At 33.4% G+C, this 18,882-nt stretch overlaps 1 protein-coding gene across 1 annotated transcript in view; it reads right to left on the minus strand.

The window, feature by feature from the left end:
- Positions 1–3,274: 3,274 nt before the first annotated feature.
- LOC133178503 (uncharacterized) overlaps positions 3,275–18,882 on the minus strand; it is a 59,132-nt gene continuing 43,524 nt past the window's right edge. Inside the window, exons 17-25 of the mRNA XM_061313193.1 lie at positions 16,917–16,973; positions 16,354–16,469; positions 14,835–14,935; positions 9,057–9,136; positions 4,920–4,979; positions 4,748–4,826; positions 4,536–4,615; positions 4,182–4,265; positions 3,275–4,098 (exon numbers count right to left, since the gene is read on the minus strand). Of these exons, the coding sequence (XP_061169177.1) occupies positions 3,874–4,098; positions 4,182–4,265; positions 4,536–4,615; positions 4,748–4,826; positions 4,920–4,979; positions 9,057–9,136; positions 14,835–14,935; positions 16,354–16,469; positions 16,917–16,973 (882 nt within the window). The 3' untranslated portion in view covers positions 3,275–3,873. The remainder of the gene's footprint in view (positions 4,099–4,181; positions 4,266–4,535; positions 4,616–4,747; positions 4,827–4,919; positions 4,980–9,056; positions 9,137–14,834; positions 14,936–16,353; positions 16,470–16,916; positions 16,974–18,882) is intronic.

The following is an 18,882-nucleotide window of genomic DNA, read 5'->3' on the forward strand; positions in this document are numbered from 1 at the left end:
TTTTGGAATACAATTGGCTATTTTAGCACAGATGACACATACAAAAAAAAAGATGTATGGATTAAGAAAAAAAATATGAAAATCTTCCTCTAGGTGTAATGTAAAAAAATGAAGATAACGAACAGTGATTGATTAAAAAAATCTATAAACAATACAAATATGTAAAGAGGGCATAGAACACGTATCCTTGGAAATTCCAGAGGTGGGATCAGGTGCTTAGATGTATGCATCCCCTGCTGACCGGTCACACCCGCCGTGAGCCCTATGTATTGATTAGGTAAACGGAACTTTCCGTTGTCAAATTCAGTATAAAATCAAAGATCCAATCATAGGTTATATTTGCTAACATAGTAATAACAACGACAATAGAATTTACGAAATACCGACCTTAAATGAGGTTGTTGCCCTGTAACATTAACTTATGAGTAAGTAGCATGTCCCTCTTTAAATATTGATCGTACTTAGAGCAAGCTCTTGAGTAGGGAATAAGTTGGGAGACATAAACACCATAAGCTGGTGATAGAGGACTATTACTACATAAATCAGGAAAGTTGACGATGGAAAAGCTTAAGTCATCTTGTTTGTCAAACAATTTATTTGAAAGTTGGCCTTTATTGTCTATAGTCAGTGAAACATCAATATGAGCAGATGTGGAAGACTCTGTGGTGTCTTTTATTTCAAGTTCACTTGGATATATCAAGTCGACATATATGAATGAAAATAACTATATTGTTAATTGATAAAACATCGTCAGTATATCTGAATGTTGAAAAAAAGGTCACAGGCCACAACAAGTGTTTTCCTCCTCTCACGTAGAAGTATTTGAATAAATTATGCTAATAGAGGAGCACAATTAGTGCCCATCAGGCCTCAAGACCATCTATTGAGAACAGATTTAAGTAAAAAGTTCGATTTTGAATATCTTGAGTTTCACTTTACATATGGGCTAAAAAATATACAGATTTCAATAATATTAAAATTCAAACAAATGACAAAAATTTTGTTTTATTATCAAAATTATTTCAAAAGTGATATTGATTTGATATTTTGACTAAAGTCTGTTTTCAGTTCAGGCTCTTGGGGCCAGAACTCCAAAAGTTTGTTGAAAAACATCTCTGCGAAGACAACATAAATTGTGTCATTAAGGAACCCCAGCTTCCTTTAAATATCAACTTAGAGTACTTCTGAGTACAATCAAAGCGGTTTTAACAACGTAACCGAGTTCGAGTTCCGTTTTTATAGACGAAGCAGTTGGCTATGATACCAAAAAGATTTTCGTTTACCTTAAGGAATAATTGTATAAAGTGTAAAAAAAAAAAAAAAGTCGTTCGGTTTGATGTTATAGTCTAAATCTGGTGTTATTTCCATTCATATGTCGACACATATATCCCAGTGGGATTGAAATTAAAGAAAATACAGAGTCTGACATTTTCTTTTTTCATATTTGGATATTTTACAGGAAAAAGACGTTAATGGTATTCTAACATCAAAGCTTTATGATAAACGTAATGACTTCAACTTCTAAATCGTCAATTTCCTTTACCTATGCAGCAATGTACATGTACCATTATCACCTGCATACGTGGTTTTTAACTCTCAGTTGATTCGACACGCAAGAGCATGTGTGACGGTACATATTGTCGTTTTGTACATATTGTTGTCGGCGACAGTACCTACCTTCACTGCATATATTGTCGTCCATCGGTACATATTGTCGCCGGCGACAATATGTACCGAGACGAGCCTTATTTTCCTCCTGCATAATGGACGACAAAATGTACAGTCAAACACCAGCACATATTGTCGTCGGCGACAATATATACAGTCAAGGTCGGCATATATTGTCGTCGATATATTGGTTCGACGAATATTTAATTGAGAAAGGAAAGAGAGATTGACAAACACACACACACGCACGGAGGGAGACAGACAGCATTACCTGCAATGCTGTAGGGGGAACGCTTTTGGGTCAGAAAATTGTGTCCAGGATTGATGTAAATCAGCATTATATGTCAAGATACCATAATTTTTGAGATATCTGATAAATCAACCCATTCTTTTTTCTTGTAATATACTAGTATACTTTGAGATTGAATACATATATTTTTTTGCTTAACTTGTTTATAATCTTAATGTAGTCCACAAGTAAAATTTCATAATTAAATAATTTACTTAACAAAAACAGTAAAACATCTTTACATACAAATGACTTTTAAATTTTTTGAACCGCCCGCACCCCCCCCCCCTTTCCGTTCTGAAAGTTCTTGATCCACCAATGAGTACAGCAGTAGGCCCGTGGTTAGTGATGTTTATATGGAAAAATTCTCAGGTAGCGCTGTTTCAAGTACAAGAAAGTTGAGGGAGAGTCACTGCGGTTATTCGAGACGCCTTCTATGATACAAGTATTTTTTCACAACTTCTGCTGAGTATCTGCTCACCCAGTACCAGTATGAATGTTGTCACTATTCACATTTTAAGGAATTTATAAGGATAAGGATTATAAGGTTTATAAGGATAAGGCTATATAAGGTTTATAAGGATAAGGATATATAAGGTTTATAAGGATAAGGATTATAAAGTTTATAAGGATTAATGTTATATACGATTAAATAAAGTATATATTGTATAATGTAGGTCGTGGCCACAAACGCCAACTCAAAAATAAATAATTATAAGAAGTTATGCTTGTCTTCATCGTCTTTAATAATTATATGGATCATTGCTTTGCATTGTCATGCATCATGTTCTGATGGACGACAATATGCACAGTGAGGGTAGGTACACATTGTCGCCGGCGACAAAATGAACAGGACGACAAAATGTACCGTCACATCACGCTGCATGAAATAACATAATCGACACGTCAGTGTGATTCACATACCAATCACATTCACAAAACTACCAAAAACAACAAAAATCTGTCACCAACAAAATCTGTGGGGCGACAATATGTACAGTGAGGGTGAGGCACATAATGTCGCCAGCGACAAAATGTACATGTGTTACTTATCAGCCGGCGACAATATGTACTGATGGACGACAATATGTGCAGTGATGGTATAAACATGTTGTCGCCGACGACAATATGAACCGTCACAGCATGCTCTACATACGAACAATTTCTAAAACAATCAAATACAACTGCAATCAAATACAAAACTGCCTATCAGAGAACCTCTAATAGTAAATAGATTAATTGACTTTTTGCCTTTTTTTAAAATAGTTATTAAAATGCAAAGCGAAAACTTTCACCCTTTATGGATAAGAACTCAACTTATAGATTTGTCAACCTTTATTTATCAGGTATTCAAGAAAGAAGTAAACATAAGCACATTTCAAAAGATCCAAAAGTAGCAGTTCTCGGAAGAAGGTGACGCTCGTAAGTAAATTACATATTTTCTATAAAAGTGGTTGTCACAAACAAGATGAAATAGAAAATAAGCATGAACATTGACTAAATAAAAAAGAAATAACGTTTAAATTCGATGTACTATCCATATTCACTGTCTACCAAAGTTTTCTTATCATATTTTAGTCCTAAGTTTGTTTTTATCCAAAATTAACTTTCTCATCACTGTAAAAATCCAAAATCATTTCCACTTTTTTGTAGATGGGTATTATGGTTTTACATAAATAATTTACGTTAACATTTAGAGAGAGAGAGAGAGAGAGATTGATTATTATTGTTTAACGCCGAGTCGGCAATATTTCAGCCATATTTCGGCGATGAGAGAGAGAGAGAGAGAGAGAGAGAGAGAGAGAGAGAGAAGGGAAGATCAATGACCTTTAGATCAATTTTGTTATAGTCTTTATCGAGCATACCACGGTAAAATCCTTGTTATACGGAAAAAAATCGACATACGTATGTTTTAATTACACGGGAGAAGCTTTCTCAATTTTGTGGTAAAACAAAATATATGCTTCACTGAGAAGAACCTCCTTTAGCTTCACTTGTCGAACATAACTGTCATCTCGACGTTCCCAATTCTCATCGTTCATCTTTTTGACGTAAGTGTAGTAATGGCCACCTGTTAATCCTCCACTATGGACTATCACGCCATACAATTTGTATTTCGAAAATTCTTCTTTGTTTATTTTCTGTAAATTTAAATTGCGTAACCATATTATTACACCTATATTTAAAAAAAACCCACTCAATTAAGACCAAAAAAATAACTTACACCAAGATGAATATTATTTGAAAGTCCTGCAAAAGTTTCCCAAAACTTCGGAGTTCTTTGTACCCTTTCGAAATAATCCATGTTCTGTAAAGCAGATTGAAATGTTCAGACATTATATTTATCATTTTTATAAATTTGAACGAACTTTAATTGTATATTTTTTGTGGATTGCAAAATAAAGTTTTCAATTTAATGAAAATATTTGAAACTGACTTTGCATTTATTGATGGACAACCACAGACATTCATTCATTATTCAATTTGTGTACGAAAATTTTTCAGTCAACAAAGTTTAACACGTTTCTTTCCCTTACACGTAAATTGTTACATATTTGTAGTTAAATATATATACAACCTCATATATCATTCCTAGCTGCAAAACTAAAACATCAGGATACTTCTTAATTTGTATTTCTTTTTGTACAGTGTGGTGTTCTATGTAAAAGAAAAAAATGAATATTAAAAAAATTAACTAAGATATTTGTGTTTATACGTGCATTATACATTTCATTATTTTTTTAATTGTTAGTTCATATAAGGTAATGAAAATTTATAATCTATACATACTACAGTGTGAACAAGGGAATACATCTTTAATTATTTCAGAATCAAAAAACTGGTACAAGCATTCTCCAATCTTTGGATTCTGCAGAAGAAAATATATGGTAAGCAAGAAGTTTTGTACAGTACACAAAAGTGTTTGAAACTGAAGATCAAGTAAAGAATTTAGTGTACTTACGTCAGTTTTCACGGTTGGTAACGGTAATGAAAAAAACGTGCTTTCTCCATGATGTTCTTTCTGTAGTTAAATAAATAACAACACGAATATACGAAAACAATCAAAGCAATATTGTCTTTCTTTCCTTCTGTTTTGGAATGAGTGGCAAGTGTTTTTGACGATACAAATCTTTATTTTTATCTCAAAATTTCCTCACAAAATGTGTGTTCAACAAGTGTAAGGTCATCTGATATAATTTCTTCTTCTAGATGACCTTGAGGAAATCCATGCTTAGTTTGAAGTCATTTTATGATATAATCTCTTACTTCGTATGGTATTAACAAGTTCAAGTTCATTACAAGAATCTGATTTATAAGAGCTTTTTAACGCAAAAAAACTATACAACCGATTTCTTTTAAGGGATTATTTAAAAAAATGGATATATGTTCCTTTGTATTTGGTTCTCTAGCTTGATCTTAAACTAATGCTTTGTAGCTATGCTTTATACGAATGACTGCTACCTATTTGTTCAAACAAATCAAATTAATGCCCTGTTCACACGGAGAGTTTAATTCGAATTAAACGTAAGTTACTGCGAATTAAATTTGATCCGCGTTCACACGGAGAATTTAATGCGAATTAGTTAAATTCGAATTAGTTTACTGCGCATTAAATTACTTCACATTAGCTGCGTGTTAACGCTAAGCGAAGCTAATTCGAATTAAATTTTGACGCATGCGTAAGGGCAGAACTTAGTCACAGACCACATGTCGATGGTCAAATATAGGTACTTGTGCTATTTCTGAATGGAAAACAAAGGAAAATTATGTTAATCACTAAAATGTGCACAGACACTATGACATTTTGTCAAATGTGTATCTCCTCTGACGTGATTTGTAAATGACGTCATAATAGCCTCACTGAACAGCCTTGTTGTAGAAGTAAAATTATTATTAGCATTAGTTTACTTTGCATTAGCTGTCGTGTGAACGCAATTTAATTCGCATCATTTTACTTCGCATTAATTTACTACGAATTAAACTCTCCGTTTGAACAGGGCATTAATTCATGACCGACAAGTGTGTCGGTATCCTATCAATGAGAGAATTGGGGTGTACATTTTAATTAAACAAGAGTCTCATGAAAAACTTCTTTCGCTATACCATCTCTCATATCTTTCCCATCGGTCTCATTTTTAGTATATTTGTTCTAGAGGTTAAGAATTTAAAGAATTTCTATCCTTTACAGAGGACATAGTCCTTCAGTTGAATAAGTTTCAATGAAGTTAACAAACAATAAGAATGACAGTGGATGGACGACAGACGAGCTTCGATAAGATAACCTCACCTGACAATGTGGTTTAGAATACCTAAAAGCAATTGTCAAACCTGGCTTTATACATGTAAAATAAATCTTTACATACCTTTTACTTCTTATTTGTCTCAAATATTTTTAAGTTGTTGTTATTAACAATATTAACTTATTCTTCCTTTGTGATGTCCTTCTTTTGTTTTTCGTTTGAAATGTAGAATTCTTTAATTTTACAAAACTAAAAATGCATTTCTAAAGATACTTTATGGTAAGTCAAATTAAGTTAAGTATTCTCCTTGGTTTTAGGGGACGACGATAAATCGAGAACTTTAAAAACAGTAAACTTTGATTAAAATTTTGGATTTATGTCTCTGATTTACATAACATATAAACATAGCTTTTGGGCATTTCGCGAATATGATGTCTGCACAATTTATCATTTCGTCACAGAAATACATATCATCAAGTGGCCGTACCATAATTATGCAGAAACTTCTTAATCCAGGGCAATTTGGCTTTATAATAATTTTTTGTATACATAAAAATTATTAGAGATTAAGTCAACAAGCAGATTATTGAAAGCAATTATTTAAGATATAACTCAGATATCGTTCTGATCATAAACTGAGATGAGTACATTGCGCATTTACATTGAAAATGTTATCTGGTTTTTTTATCTTTGTAAAAATCACCTGTTTCATTATTTGTCGTCCCCTTTGCATTTCACAAAAAATATCAATTAACACCATGTCTTTACGCGGCTAGGATAAGGCTGCCCGATAAATATCACAGTGTACCAGCCGTTGTTACATGTACTTCTCTGAACTACCAAGATATGACGTCATAATAAAACATGACGTCAAGTCACTGCAAACTTGAGCAGTCATGACGGAGAAAGTGTCATAACTTTCACATTCCCTCCCAAGGCGTGTAGATTTTATTTCGACGTTGATGTTTAAATCAGGTGTCTGAATTGTTGGTTAAAGTTTCTTTGTGCTGTTATGATGGTGATTATTCGCAGTACAATATCGTTATTCCTTTCTCTTTCTGATAATGTACGTATTCCAACAATAACAAAAAATGAATATGAATCATTCCCCCTTACACTCCGTAGACAGTTAGAATTTTAAAATCATGCATATATTAGACTGGCACAAGTGATTAATAAAGATAAACTGAAGATGTTCTATGTGAATCTATTAGATAAGTGTGTCCTCTAACTGAAATTTGCTGGAGGAGTCGTACATAATTTATCCTATTTTGTATAAATTGCGATAAAGATTGAAACATGCCCCCTTGTATGTGGATAATTTGAATTTCTCGTGAAATGTTTTCTTAAGAAGTAAAACTCAGACTTGCCCCCAGCACTTTATATATACCCAAGAATACGTTTAGTTGACTTGTGTAGCAAACTTTTCTCAATAATATTGTTTTTCACTTGTGCCGATGGGATTTTTGTGCAACAATTAGGAAAATTTATAAGTGTCCGTTACGAAATCAACACAGTCATGTGACATCAAAAATTTGCTTTTTCACAATACCTTATTAAACTCTCTTCACAAATTTACTGTACATGTATACATTCGAGGGTTATATAGTTATATAAAAAGTTATATAAAAAATCAGGTCCTTTGCTAAAATTTTGAAAATTTACATTAATTTTTACTATGCAGTCATAGGATTCATTGAGCAATCACTTGACGTTAAGTGACGTGACAATCAGATTTCAAACCCGTTAAGCTTTTTCATAGTTCTAAATATTTTTCATTTCTTTAGATTTTTCTTGTCTTTGTTCTACTTAAAAGTTAAATATCTATATCAAGACTTGTTACTTTTCTTCTATAGTGTATTTTGTGCTGTTTCGGATATTAGTGAGATCTTAAAATAATAGTCTACGCAGTTAAGAGATCAGGTATGGAAACGATGCAAAATCCATAGGCGCAACGTCCATGCGATAAGTGGGGTATTGAGGTATCGATGGAGTTGATCATTAAAATGTTAATCCTTCCATTCTTATAAATCTACTACCATTTGAATACCTTTGTCCTTTGTACACGTAGGCAATTTCCAGCAGCAGCTAGAAGCATTTTAGTCTATTCAAGACATTTTCCTGTCTGCACACATCATTTTTTAGCAGCTCGGTGCTCCATGACGTTCAATAACGTTCCCATTCTGGGCTTTGTTTTTACTCGATTATTTATAAATGGCTATAAAACAGTCATACACCCTCCAATTTAATTCAAAATAATTTTGGCAAATGAGGTTTCATGAATACTGTAGCGACATGTAAAATATCATAATTCTTTCTGCGCTACAACTGTGCAATTTTTAATTTCCATATAAAGTCTATGTAATGTAAACGTGCGAAAAAAGCATGCTCCGTGAAGCATGTTTTATCAAAATAATACAGCTGTATAATTTTTAAGGATCATCGGAAAACACAAAATCTTTTTATAGTTATTGTAAAATATATAAAGTTTTTACCTGGAGAGTTTAACCGGTTTCATGGAAATAGCGCGCTCCCAATAGAACTGTCCGCGAACTTTTCTAACAACCCTCGTAGATTACAAATTGAAATCAAAATCTGGCTCCAAATATGATAGTGTATTTCTAACGTATATTAAGCCTTCGGGCAGCCTTAACACAGCCGCGTAGCGAAAGTGGACTGCTTTACATAAAGGAAACGAACATGTATCTAATAGGATTAACAGTTTTAAACTAATATTTGTAGTAATTTTTTGATTTATTCTGTAAACATCAGGATAAAATGTCATCGTAGGATGGAAAATATTTGAAGAAAAATATATGCGATGAAAAAAAAAAAACCAAGAAAGATAAGCATATTACCTTTTTGCAATTGCAGCATGTGTATTGATCGTGCATTGTACCTCTAAAGATGTCAGTCGGATCAATAACCTTATCCAAACCTTTGTAAAAAACAAAACAAAAATAAAAAAAAACAAAAACAAAAAACATATATTTAAATTGCTTTTACTTTCTCTTAATTTACGTATAAATCAAAACATGAGGCTCATGTTCCACATCGCTCACCTGAGCACTTAGGCGGAAAAACGGAAATCAGTTCAGTATTGAAAAATTGAAATATAAAAGTGGTCCATATATTTGATCTTCTGTTGGGGCCTTGCCCTACCCCAGAGACATAATTTGAACACAATTGAATCTACAGAACCCGCACATGCTTCTGAATCAATATGTCTTATCATGGCTTTGATGTTCTTTTTTACTATATATTCCTATGTAATATTTTGATCTCCAATTATGGCCCTACTTTGGATTATGATTTGAAGAAATTTGAATCTACAGTACCTGAGGTAGGTTTCATTTCAATATGACTAATCATAGATTTGCTGTTCTTGAGAAGATTTTTACAGATTTTTTCCTATATATTTCCATGTAAAACTCTGACACCCCCCAGCCCTCATTGTGGCAGCCGCCCTACCCATGTGGGTCATGAATTTAACAAATTTGAATCTACTTGAAGATGCTTATTTTATAATATGACTAAGCATGCTTTGCTGTTCTTGAGAAGAAACTTTTTCAAGATTTGTTCCTATATATTCCTATGCAAAAGTTAGATTCCTCATTATGGCCCCACCCAACCCCCGTCGTTCATGATCAAAACAAACTTGAATCTACACTGCCTTAAGATGCTTCAATATCAATGTGACAAATGGTAACTTTGCAGTTCCTGAGCAGAAGATTTATATATATGTATATATATAGTTCCTATATATTCTTACTTCAGACGTTGATCCTCTATTGCGGCCCCAACCTACCCCCGTGGGTAAGGATTTGAACAAACTTGATTCTACACTACCTTAGAATAATTCCTTTTGAATATAATTATTGTTTTGTTATTCTTAAGAAGATGTTCAAAGATTTTTCTTTTTTACTTTATATTCATTTGTAAAACTTTGATCCCCACTTTGGCCCAACCTACAGTCCCTGAAACGTTCTACTTTCCCACTTGAACGGTGAGCGAACGCTGAACGAACGGTGAACGAACGCTAAACGAACGCAGAGCGAACGGTGAGTGAACGATGTGTGAACGCTGAACGCAACTTGGTGAACGATGTGTGAACGCTGAACGGTGAGCGAACGCAGAACGCGAACGGAGCGCAAACGCGAACGCAAAGTGAACGGTGAACGAACGGTGAACGCAAGATGAACGATATATTCGGAATGCCTCTGATCTTTTCCTTGCATTGAAACTATTTTATTGTTTTATAATGTCAGGTGTAAACAAAAAAAAATACATAAATAAATCAATAATAAATAAGTAAACCAATAAATGAATGAATAAATAAGTCAATAAAATAAATTCTCCAAAATTGTCCTGAGAAAGACGATGCATGGACATTAAGTTTTTAATCACACGATTTTTATCGCATTAAAACATTGCAATTGTTGCCGAACGCTGAAGTATAAGAGATGTTTTTTTTAGTTGGAAAATAAAAATGTATATTCTTATTTGATAACAAATCAGAGAAAACTTCTGACTTATAGAATGAATTAAAGTGGTTGTAACATCCATTCATATATCTCCGTGTTAGGGCGATTTCGTGTAAAGTAATGAAAAAAAAATTACAAAGGTCAGTGGACGTTTTGCATTTATACGCTTGTATTTTAAATTTTTAATACAATAATATATTATGTGTCATTTCTATTTTACATGATGATTTATCAGGCCCGTAGGAAGCAAATTCGGTTGGGGGGGGGGGGGGGGGGCACAGCCATACATTTTCAGTTGATAGTTGAGGGGGCACTACCAAAAATTTCCTGATGACAAGCAAAAAAAAAAAAAGGTCATCAGACTTTTTATTGCGGGGGAACAAGCATATAGTATCTATGTTTACTATAGTAATCTATATATCGGCAAAATTATTGGGGAGGGAGGGGGCACGCCCCCCCCCTGCACCCCCCCGTTCCTACGGCCATGTTTACTGAGCAGACTTCTACATTTATCTGTAGATGGCCGTGATTATACTCGGACAAGATAATACAAAGATACATATTCATATTATTTGTTATAAATTCAATTTTCAGAACTTGATATTCAAGTAATATGCTGTTTTAGTTTTTATTAAACAGACAAATGAGAGAGAGAGAGAGAGAGAGAGAGAGAGAGAGAGAGAGATTCCGTTTTAGCCCCCCCCCCTTTCCCATTTCAGGCTTCACTACATGTTTGTACCTATATCAAACAAAAACTCTGAAATTTTTTCTAAGTAAATCAGACAGTGAAAGTAACTTTTTTTAATTAACAAATCAAATCCATTTGTTTGACAGTCATACTCGTTTTTTATTTTCCTGCTTCAAGTTCACACGAAGTCCACGAGCTTGTCCTGTCAATCAAAATCATTCGACACTGTGCAGGTGTGAAAGTTTCGTCGCATCGGAGACGAAGTGTGAGTATTTCCTACAAGTTATAACATTTATTTTTATCATTTCTAGGTTTAATTCCAACATTTGAATAATAATTGAATAAAATACATAAGGCATTAACACTTGAATTTGAAACGTACTCTCTGCCAATTCCAAATACCACCGCCGACACGTGTACATTTTGAACTACTATTGTTTTGTGACTTTTTTAGATGCCTGTTTGTTTTGAGACTGAAATTTTTGTTCTAAAAAGACCTTAACTTTTTTTTAAAATGTTAATTAAAATATTCTGGAAGTACAATACTGACTAAGTAACCGATTTAGGGGGAAAAGGGGGGGGGGGGAGGTATTAATCATATCGAATGGCAAACATATAAAGATACGGTGAAGAAAGATTTTTTTTCCTCTATAACTATAGACTTTACATATTATAATAGAGAAAATTCTGTAGTGCATTACATTTTAAATAAATATTTCCTTTAACCACACAATCAATTTAATTTGCTCCATAGATAATAAATTAATACGATATCCACAGTACTATGTATAACTCTCAGAACTAGTTCTATCATATTTTCTGTAGTAATTGAAAAAAAAAACGTGTTATAAAAAAATATTTTCGTAATTTTGCTGCGTAATTATTTGACTTGGATAATTATATCTCCATTAACGATTTGTCGTCTTTAACAAAACAACAAAATGTTGCAGTTCTTGAAGTATTTGCACATTGCCCTTAGTTAAATTTAATCTTTCAGCATCGTTCTACATAGGTACAGAATGTGCTAATAACAACATTTATTTTCCAGAGTAATTTAATAAATAACCTAACAGCTAAGTAAGAATAATAAAAATATATATCGTAGATATTTTCCCCTATGAAATAATTATTCTTCAAACATATGTAAGTTATTAAATTAAAAAACCTGTAACTCCTAACCTACAAAAAGATAAGTCCTTTCACTTCGGAGTTCCGAATGACAATGAAAACTGAACGATAGGTGAACGCTGAACGCAAGGTGAACGCAAAGTGAACGGAACGAAGAGCGAACGCTGAACGTTTTGTGAACGCTGAACGCGAGCGCACGGTGAACGGTGAACGCAAAACTGTGAACGGAGAGCGAACGGTGAACGCACGGTGAACGAACGGTGAACACACGCTGAACGAACGGTGAACGAACGGTGAGCGAACGGAAAAATGGGAAAGTAGAACGTTTCAGGGACTGTACCCCCGAGGTGATGATTTGAGAAACTTGAATCTACATTAGCTAAGGATGTTTCCATATCAATATGACTCAACATGGCTTTGCTGTTCTTGAGTGGATTTTTGATATGAACAATCTTGAATCAGCACTATGTAAAGATTGATTGATTGATTGTATGTTGTTTTACGTCCCATTCGAGAATTTTTATAGAGACGTCACCATATACTGGCGAAGGGCTTCAAATTTTGACCTTTACTCGGCACTCAGGGCCATTGAGCAGTGAGGGATCTTTATCGTGCCAACGCCTGCCGTGACACGGGGCCTCGGTTTTTAAGGTCTCATCCGAAGGATCCGCAACCTTCACTTCAAAGTGCCGAGCGCATGGCGAAGGAACAGTTGCTACCCATTTTTTGTCGACTTAGGTCAGTCGCGGCCGAGATTCGAACTCAAGACCTCCCGATCACGGAGCGAGCGCTCTACCGACTGAGCTACCATGAACGTTCACTATATAAAGAAGGTTTCATACAAGTTTCAAGTGTTTATGCCAAGTGTTTCTTGAGAGGAATATTTTTAAAAGATACCACCAAATTTTCAGAATTTCTTAACTATATCCACTTGAAAGAAGGCTGAAGTTTCATTTTAACAAACTTGAGTCCCCTTCACCCATGGAAGATTTGTGGCAAGTTTGGTTGAAATTGGCCGAGTACTTCCAGAGAAGAAGTCAAAAAAGTGACAAATTAACAGATGGATGGATAGACAGATGGACAGACGAGACGGACAAAATGTGATCAGAAAAGTTCTCTTGAACTTTTATCTCATGTGAGCTAAAACCCAGGAAATCTAACATGGCTATTAGTACCTAATTTGATTTCTTGAGCATTAAATGATACGCAGCTAAGTTAAGGCTGTCCGAAGGTTTAATATGCATTAAAATATACATTTTATTTTGAGCTAGATTCTAATTTAAATTTGTAATTTATGTATGAATTTGCAGTCAATTTGTTTTGAAAGTGCAACCAGGTATTAATATTAATGCATTTTTGTGATGTCACATAGCTTTGTTGATCACGTGACAGGCACTTATAAATTCCTAAATGTTGCACAAAAATCGCATCGGCACAAGTGCAAAACAACATTATTGAGAAACATTTGTCACATAAGTCAATTCACCGTGATCTTTCGTAAATAAAATAAAGTATTGGGGGCAAGTCTGAAGTTTACTTCTTAAGAAAATATTCCACGAGAAATTCAACTCACCAACATACAAATCGCCTCTCTTAATCGCAATTTATAAAAACAGGATAAATTACATACAATCCCCAAGCACATTCAGTTAGAAAACATACTTCTCTAGTAGATTCACAAAGAATATCTTCAATTTATCCTTATTAATCACTTGTGCCAGTCAAACACATTACATACAACCCCCCAGCAAAATTCAGTTAGAAGACAAACTTCTCTAGAAGATTCACAAAGAATATCTTCAATTTATCCTTATTAATCACTTGTGACAGTCAAACATATACACGATTGATCAATTCTAACTCCAGGATCGTGTAATGGGGAGCGTTTCACTGTCATTTTTATGTTATTGTTTGAATATATGTATATCGGAGAAGTTAAAGGAATAACGATATTAAATTACAAATGTTCAACATCATAACAGCACACTTAACCTTAAAGAATAATCCATACACTTGAATCAATCAACAACGCTAAAAATGTTTATATGTCATGTGCAAGGAATGTGAAAGTTATTACACTTTCCCCATCACGTCAGCTAAAGTATACAGTGCCTTGACGTCAAATGCTATTATGACGTCACATCTAGGTAGTTCAGAGAAGTTACTACAGTTTGAACAGTCTGATATTTTACGGACAGCCTTATCCCAACCGCGTATAAACTGCTAACAGAATTCAATATAAACAAAGTAACGATATATCGGTATTTAAATATTTTTTCCAAGCTCATCAGGGCACAGTATACGAGCCATCGACATTCTTATATTTAAATTCATACCTTCTTTTTCCCTCCTCAGAGCTTCATCGGTAATTCCACTCAAAATACTAGTGAGAAATGATAGACTATCATGCTGTGTATACTCCACGAATGAATTGTCGCTAAAATGAAAAAGTCAAACCTTTTAATATTTTTGATGATCAATTTTTTTATACAATATAAAAGATATTTTTACTTTAAGAATTTAGTTCACTGATCAGTTTCGTGGGAAATTTCCTGTACAACTTAAAGAAGGAATATGTCTCGGCAAATCGTTATAAAACTTGTCTTGTTTTATTTATTTATTTTTATTTTTGTATACAATACGAATAACGATCGTTACTTCAACTTTGAAATGCATGTAGATTCTGTTCAACGTTAGCATTTTTTTTTTCAAATTTAACTTCTGAGTTCTCCTTTCCAATCCTCCACAAATATGTTTTGAATAAGATGAGACCGCATTAACCGAGGTCCTGTGTCGCAGTAGGTGTTGGCACGAAAAAGACCCCTTCCTGCTCAATGACCCTGAGTGCCGAGTATGGTATACATTTGCAGCCTTCCACCGGCTAATAGTGGCGTCTCCAAATGAATGAAAAATTCTCAAGAGGGACGTTAAGCAACAAACAAACATGCAACATCTTTTAAATAAAAAAAAAAATGTTAGTGTATAGAACTCGATTTCTTTTAAATATGTTTGTTTTGCATGAAGTGAACTATGGTAAATTGAATTTTAAGACCAGAAAAGTGATACTATTATTATAAACAAACCCTATCAATTTTAAAAACTTCAAAAAATTATTTTGGTTTTTTCAACATCCTCATAAACATGATACAAAAATAATAAACAGAAAGAAAATACAGTGTTTTAAAATCTCAGACAATTAATCAAATCTGAAAGAATAAACTTGGTTTAGGTTAATCTCTAGTTCGACAGAAAAATATTTTCCGTAAAAACCAGAGAGTGTTACAACATACTATGGTGTACAGATAGGGCCATTCGCAAAAGAGTAACAGCGCATTAGGAATAACGCGCTATCGTAAAGTGACAACACCCTAGCGCGTTCTTAACAACACACCGTCGCGCTAACACACAACACGTGGTCACGCTACACAGCTTTACACAAACCGCCGTCGCGCTAACACACTGTTATACTTTTGCAAATAGCAGTATGGGGGATACCATAACATACAGCAACAGGGTTTATTTTGTGATTATTATTCTTTATCCTTAGAAACAATGAAACATTGACCGTCTTCACTACAAGCATTCATATATGCATTTTTCACTAAGATTGGATATGTTATTTGAAATAGTCATCCTTGAAAATTATTTTTGCAAAGTATTTTCCTCAAATAATATGTTTATCATATGTTGTAACCAGTGCCTTCTTCTTCTTCTAATAATACTACTAATAAAAATAAAACATTCACTTTTTTTATTGTACAATTGTGCTGTCAATCACTGCACTTTTCTTTTTAAGATTTAATCTTTCTTATTCAAAGGTTGGTCAATGAAAACATTTTATGTTAATGTACTCACATGCTTGCAAATTCAACCTGGAATCTAAGAAGCCAATCTTCGATATCTTGTTTCGACGAACTCTCTTTCAAAACTCGCCAAAGAATTTCAGAGAGCGTAAATGTCCAATTTTCTTTCTGAAAATATTTTTATTGCAGATTTATGGTATTGTAATGTACAATTACCATCATGTGTCTGAGCTATCAATGACTCAGAGTTTGAAATTGAAAGACATTGTAAAAATAGAATAAAAGTGACAGAAGCTATATTTCTTCTAAATTGTAAAACAAACTTCATCGATCACCACAGATTAAATACCCTAAAATTATTAAATCAATGCCATGGCAATGTCATAACCCAACCTTAACGTACCTTATATGGATGTATGCCACTTTTTTCCACCTTTTACAAATTATAAATATCCATTCAAAGGTATAACTTTGACTATTGTGAATTTGAAATAAATAAACATTTAATTTCATATTTTTTATAAATAACAATTTCAACTTATGCTCACAAACAATAAAGAGAAAACATTTGTATGGATTACACGTCATCACAGATGTAATTCTTGATACACTTACACTTTGTGTATTCATGCTTCTAAGCATAGAAAAGAAATTTGGAGTTTCTGCTAGAACCTAGAAAACAATTCATAATTTAATCATTACAATTCAAATGGAAAATAATTATCACTTACGAGGGTTGTTCGGATATTGTTGAGACATTGTGCATATTCTTCTTTCTAATGAACCTCTTTTGGTGAAACTTTGCATATACATTTGAAAAACACTAAGAATTAATAAAAGCAAGAAATATTTTACAAATATTCTATTTCCACTTTTTTAATGGTATATTAATGTATCAATGGTAGGGATACCCGGCGCATTCACGAAATCTGGTATCATAAATACCGTATAAGTGGAATTTTTTTTAGCTAGACGCAAATTTAGCGGTTTTGCCTTAAAAAATCAGTATTAATTTTTAGCGAGAAGTAATTTTAGCGACTCGGTGATGCCTGGAAAGACAACAGTAACCCCCAATGCAGAATGAATTGTTAGCGAGATTCAATTTTAGCGATCTCAATACTCTCACTAAAAAAAGCAAAAATAGATCCTCGCTAAAATTTCTACTTATACGGTATATAACACCAAGGTTAGAACTCCCGGTGGACCCATAGTAATAGCGAAAATAATTCAAACTAGATGAGATCTCGTTGCGAGCAACGAGTGGGTCTTCCGTCCGATTTTTGATAAGATGAGATGAGAATTTGAATGAGATTTTTGTTCAAATTTAATGACACAAATAAATTGTTTAGACGAACAATTTTGCTTTAGTACTGTGTAACAATATATATTGATCATTAAAGGGTTATAGATTACAGACTTAATTTTGGCCCCTTTTACGACTGGTCAGCCCCTTTTTCTTGATATCATCTTAAAGCTTTCATGATTTTGAACACTCTTTGTTAAAAAAATATTCAGAAATTCTTTTTCGTTTCTGTGATGTATGCAAAAGAAATATTAAGGGCAGATCCTTTAAGTCCTAAATGGGGACGTCTAGCAAAAATTGAAAGATTGCATATTATTAAGAATATTATTTTGAACATCTAATTATGTACCATATGATGTATATAGCATGATATATGGTTGTAAATTGTTGAGATAGACATTTTGGCTTCAGTAATGCATTACAAAATATTGATCGTTAAAGAGTTATTGTGAAAAAGATTTCGGCCCCTCTCGCCCCCTATTTTGAGGGGCCAGCCCCTTTTTCTTCATACCACTTTAAAGCTCTCATGATTTCGAACAATTTTTGTTCAACAACTAATCAGAAATTCTTTTTCGTTTCCGAGATATTTCCAAAAGAAATATTTAGGGGCCGGTCCTTCAACTCCTTAATTGGGATGTTTAGGAAAAATTGAAAGGTTGCATATTATTCAGAACATTATTTTGAACATCTTTTGTTCAATATTGCTTATCAAAATATTTCCCACTTTCGAGATATAAAGTGTCAAAGATTTAGCATTCTGGCCCCTTATGGCCCCTAATTATGTAACATATGATGTATATAGCATAATATATGGTTGTAAAGTGTTGAGATAGACATTTTGGATTCAGTAATGCATTACAAAATATTGATCGTTAAAGAGTTATTGATTAAAGACTTTCAGCCCCTCTCGGACCCTATTTCGATTAGCCAGCCCCTTTTTCTTCATACCACTTTAAAACTCTCATGATTTCAAACAGTTTTTGTTCAACAACTAATCAGAAATTCTTTTTCGTTTCTGAGATATTTGCAAAAGAAATATTTAGGGGCCAGCCCTTCAACTCCTTTATGGGGATGTTTAGGAAAAATTGAAAGGTTGCATATTGTTAAGAACATAATTTTGAACATCTTTTGTTCAATATTGCTTATCAAAATATTCCCCACTTTCGAGATATAAAGTGTCAAAGATTTAGCATTCTTGCCCTTCATGGCCCCTAATTATATCATATATGATGTATATATCATAATATCTGGTTGTAAATTGTTAAGATAAACATATTT

This window comes from Saccostrea echinata, unplaced genomic scaffold, assembly GCF_033153115.1.
Source record: "Saccostrea echinata isolate AGI-Se365-2 ecotype Australia unplaced genomic scaffold, CSIRO_AGI_Sech_v1 ptg000003l, whole genome shotgun sequence".
NCBI lineage: Eukaryota > Metazoa > Mollusca > Bivalvia > Ostreida > Ostreidae > Saccostrea > Saccostrea echinata.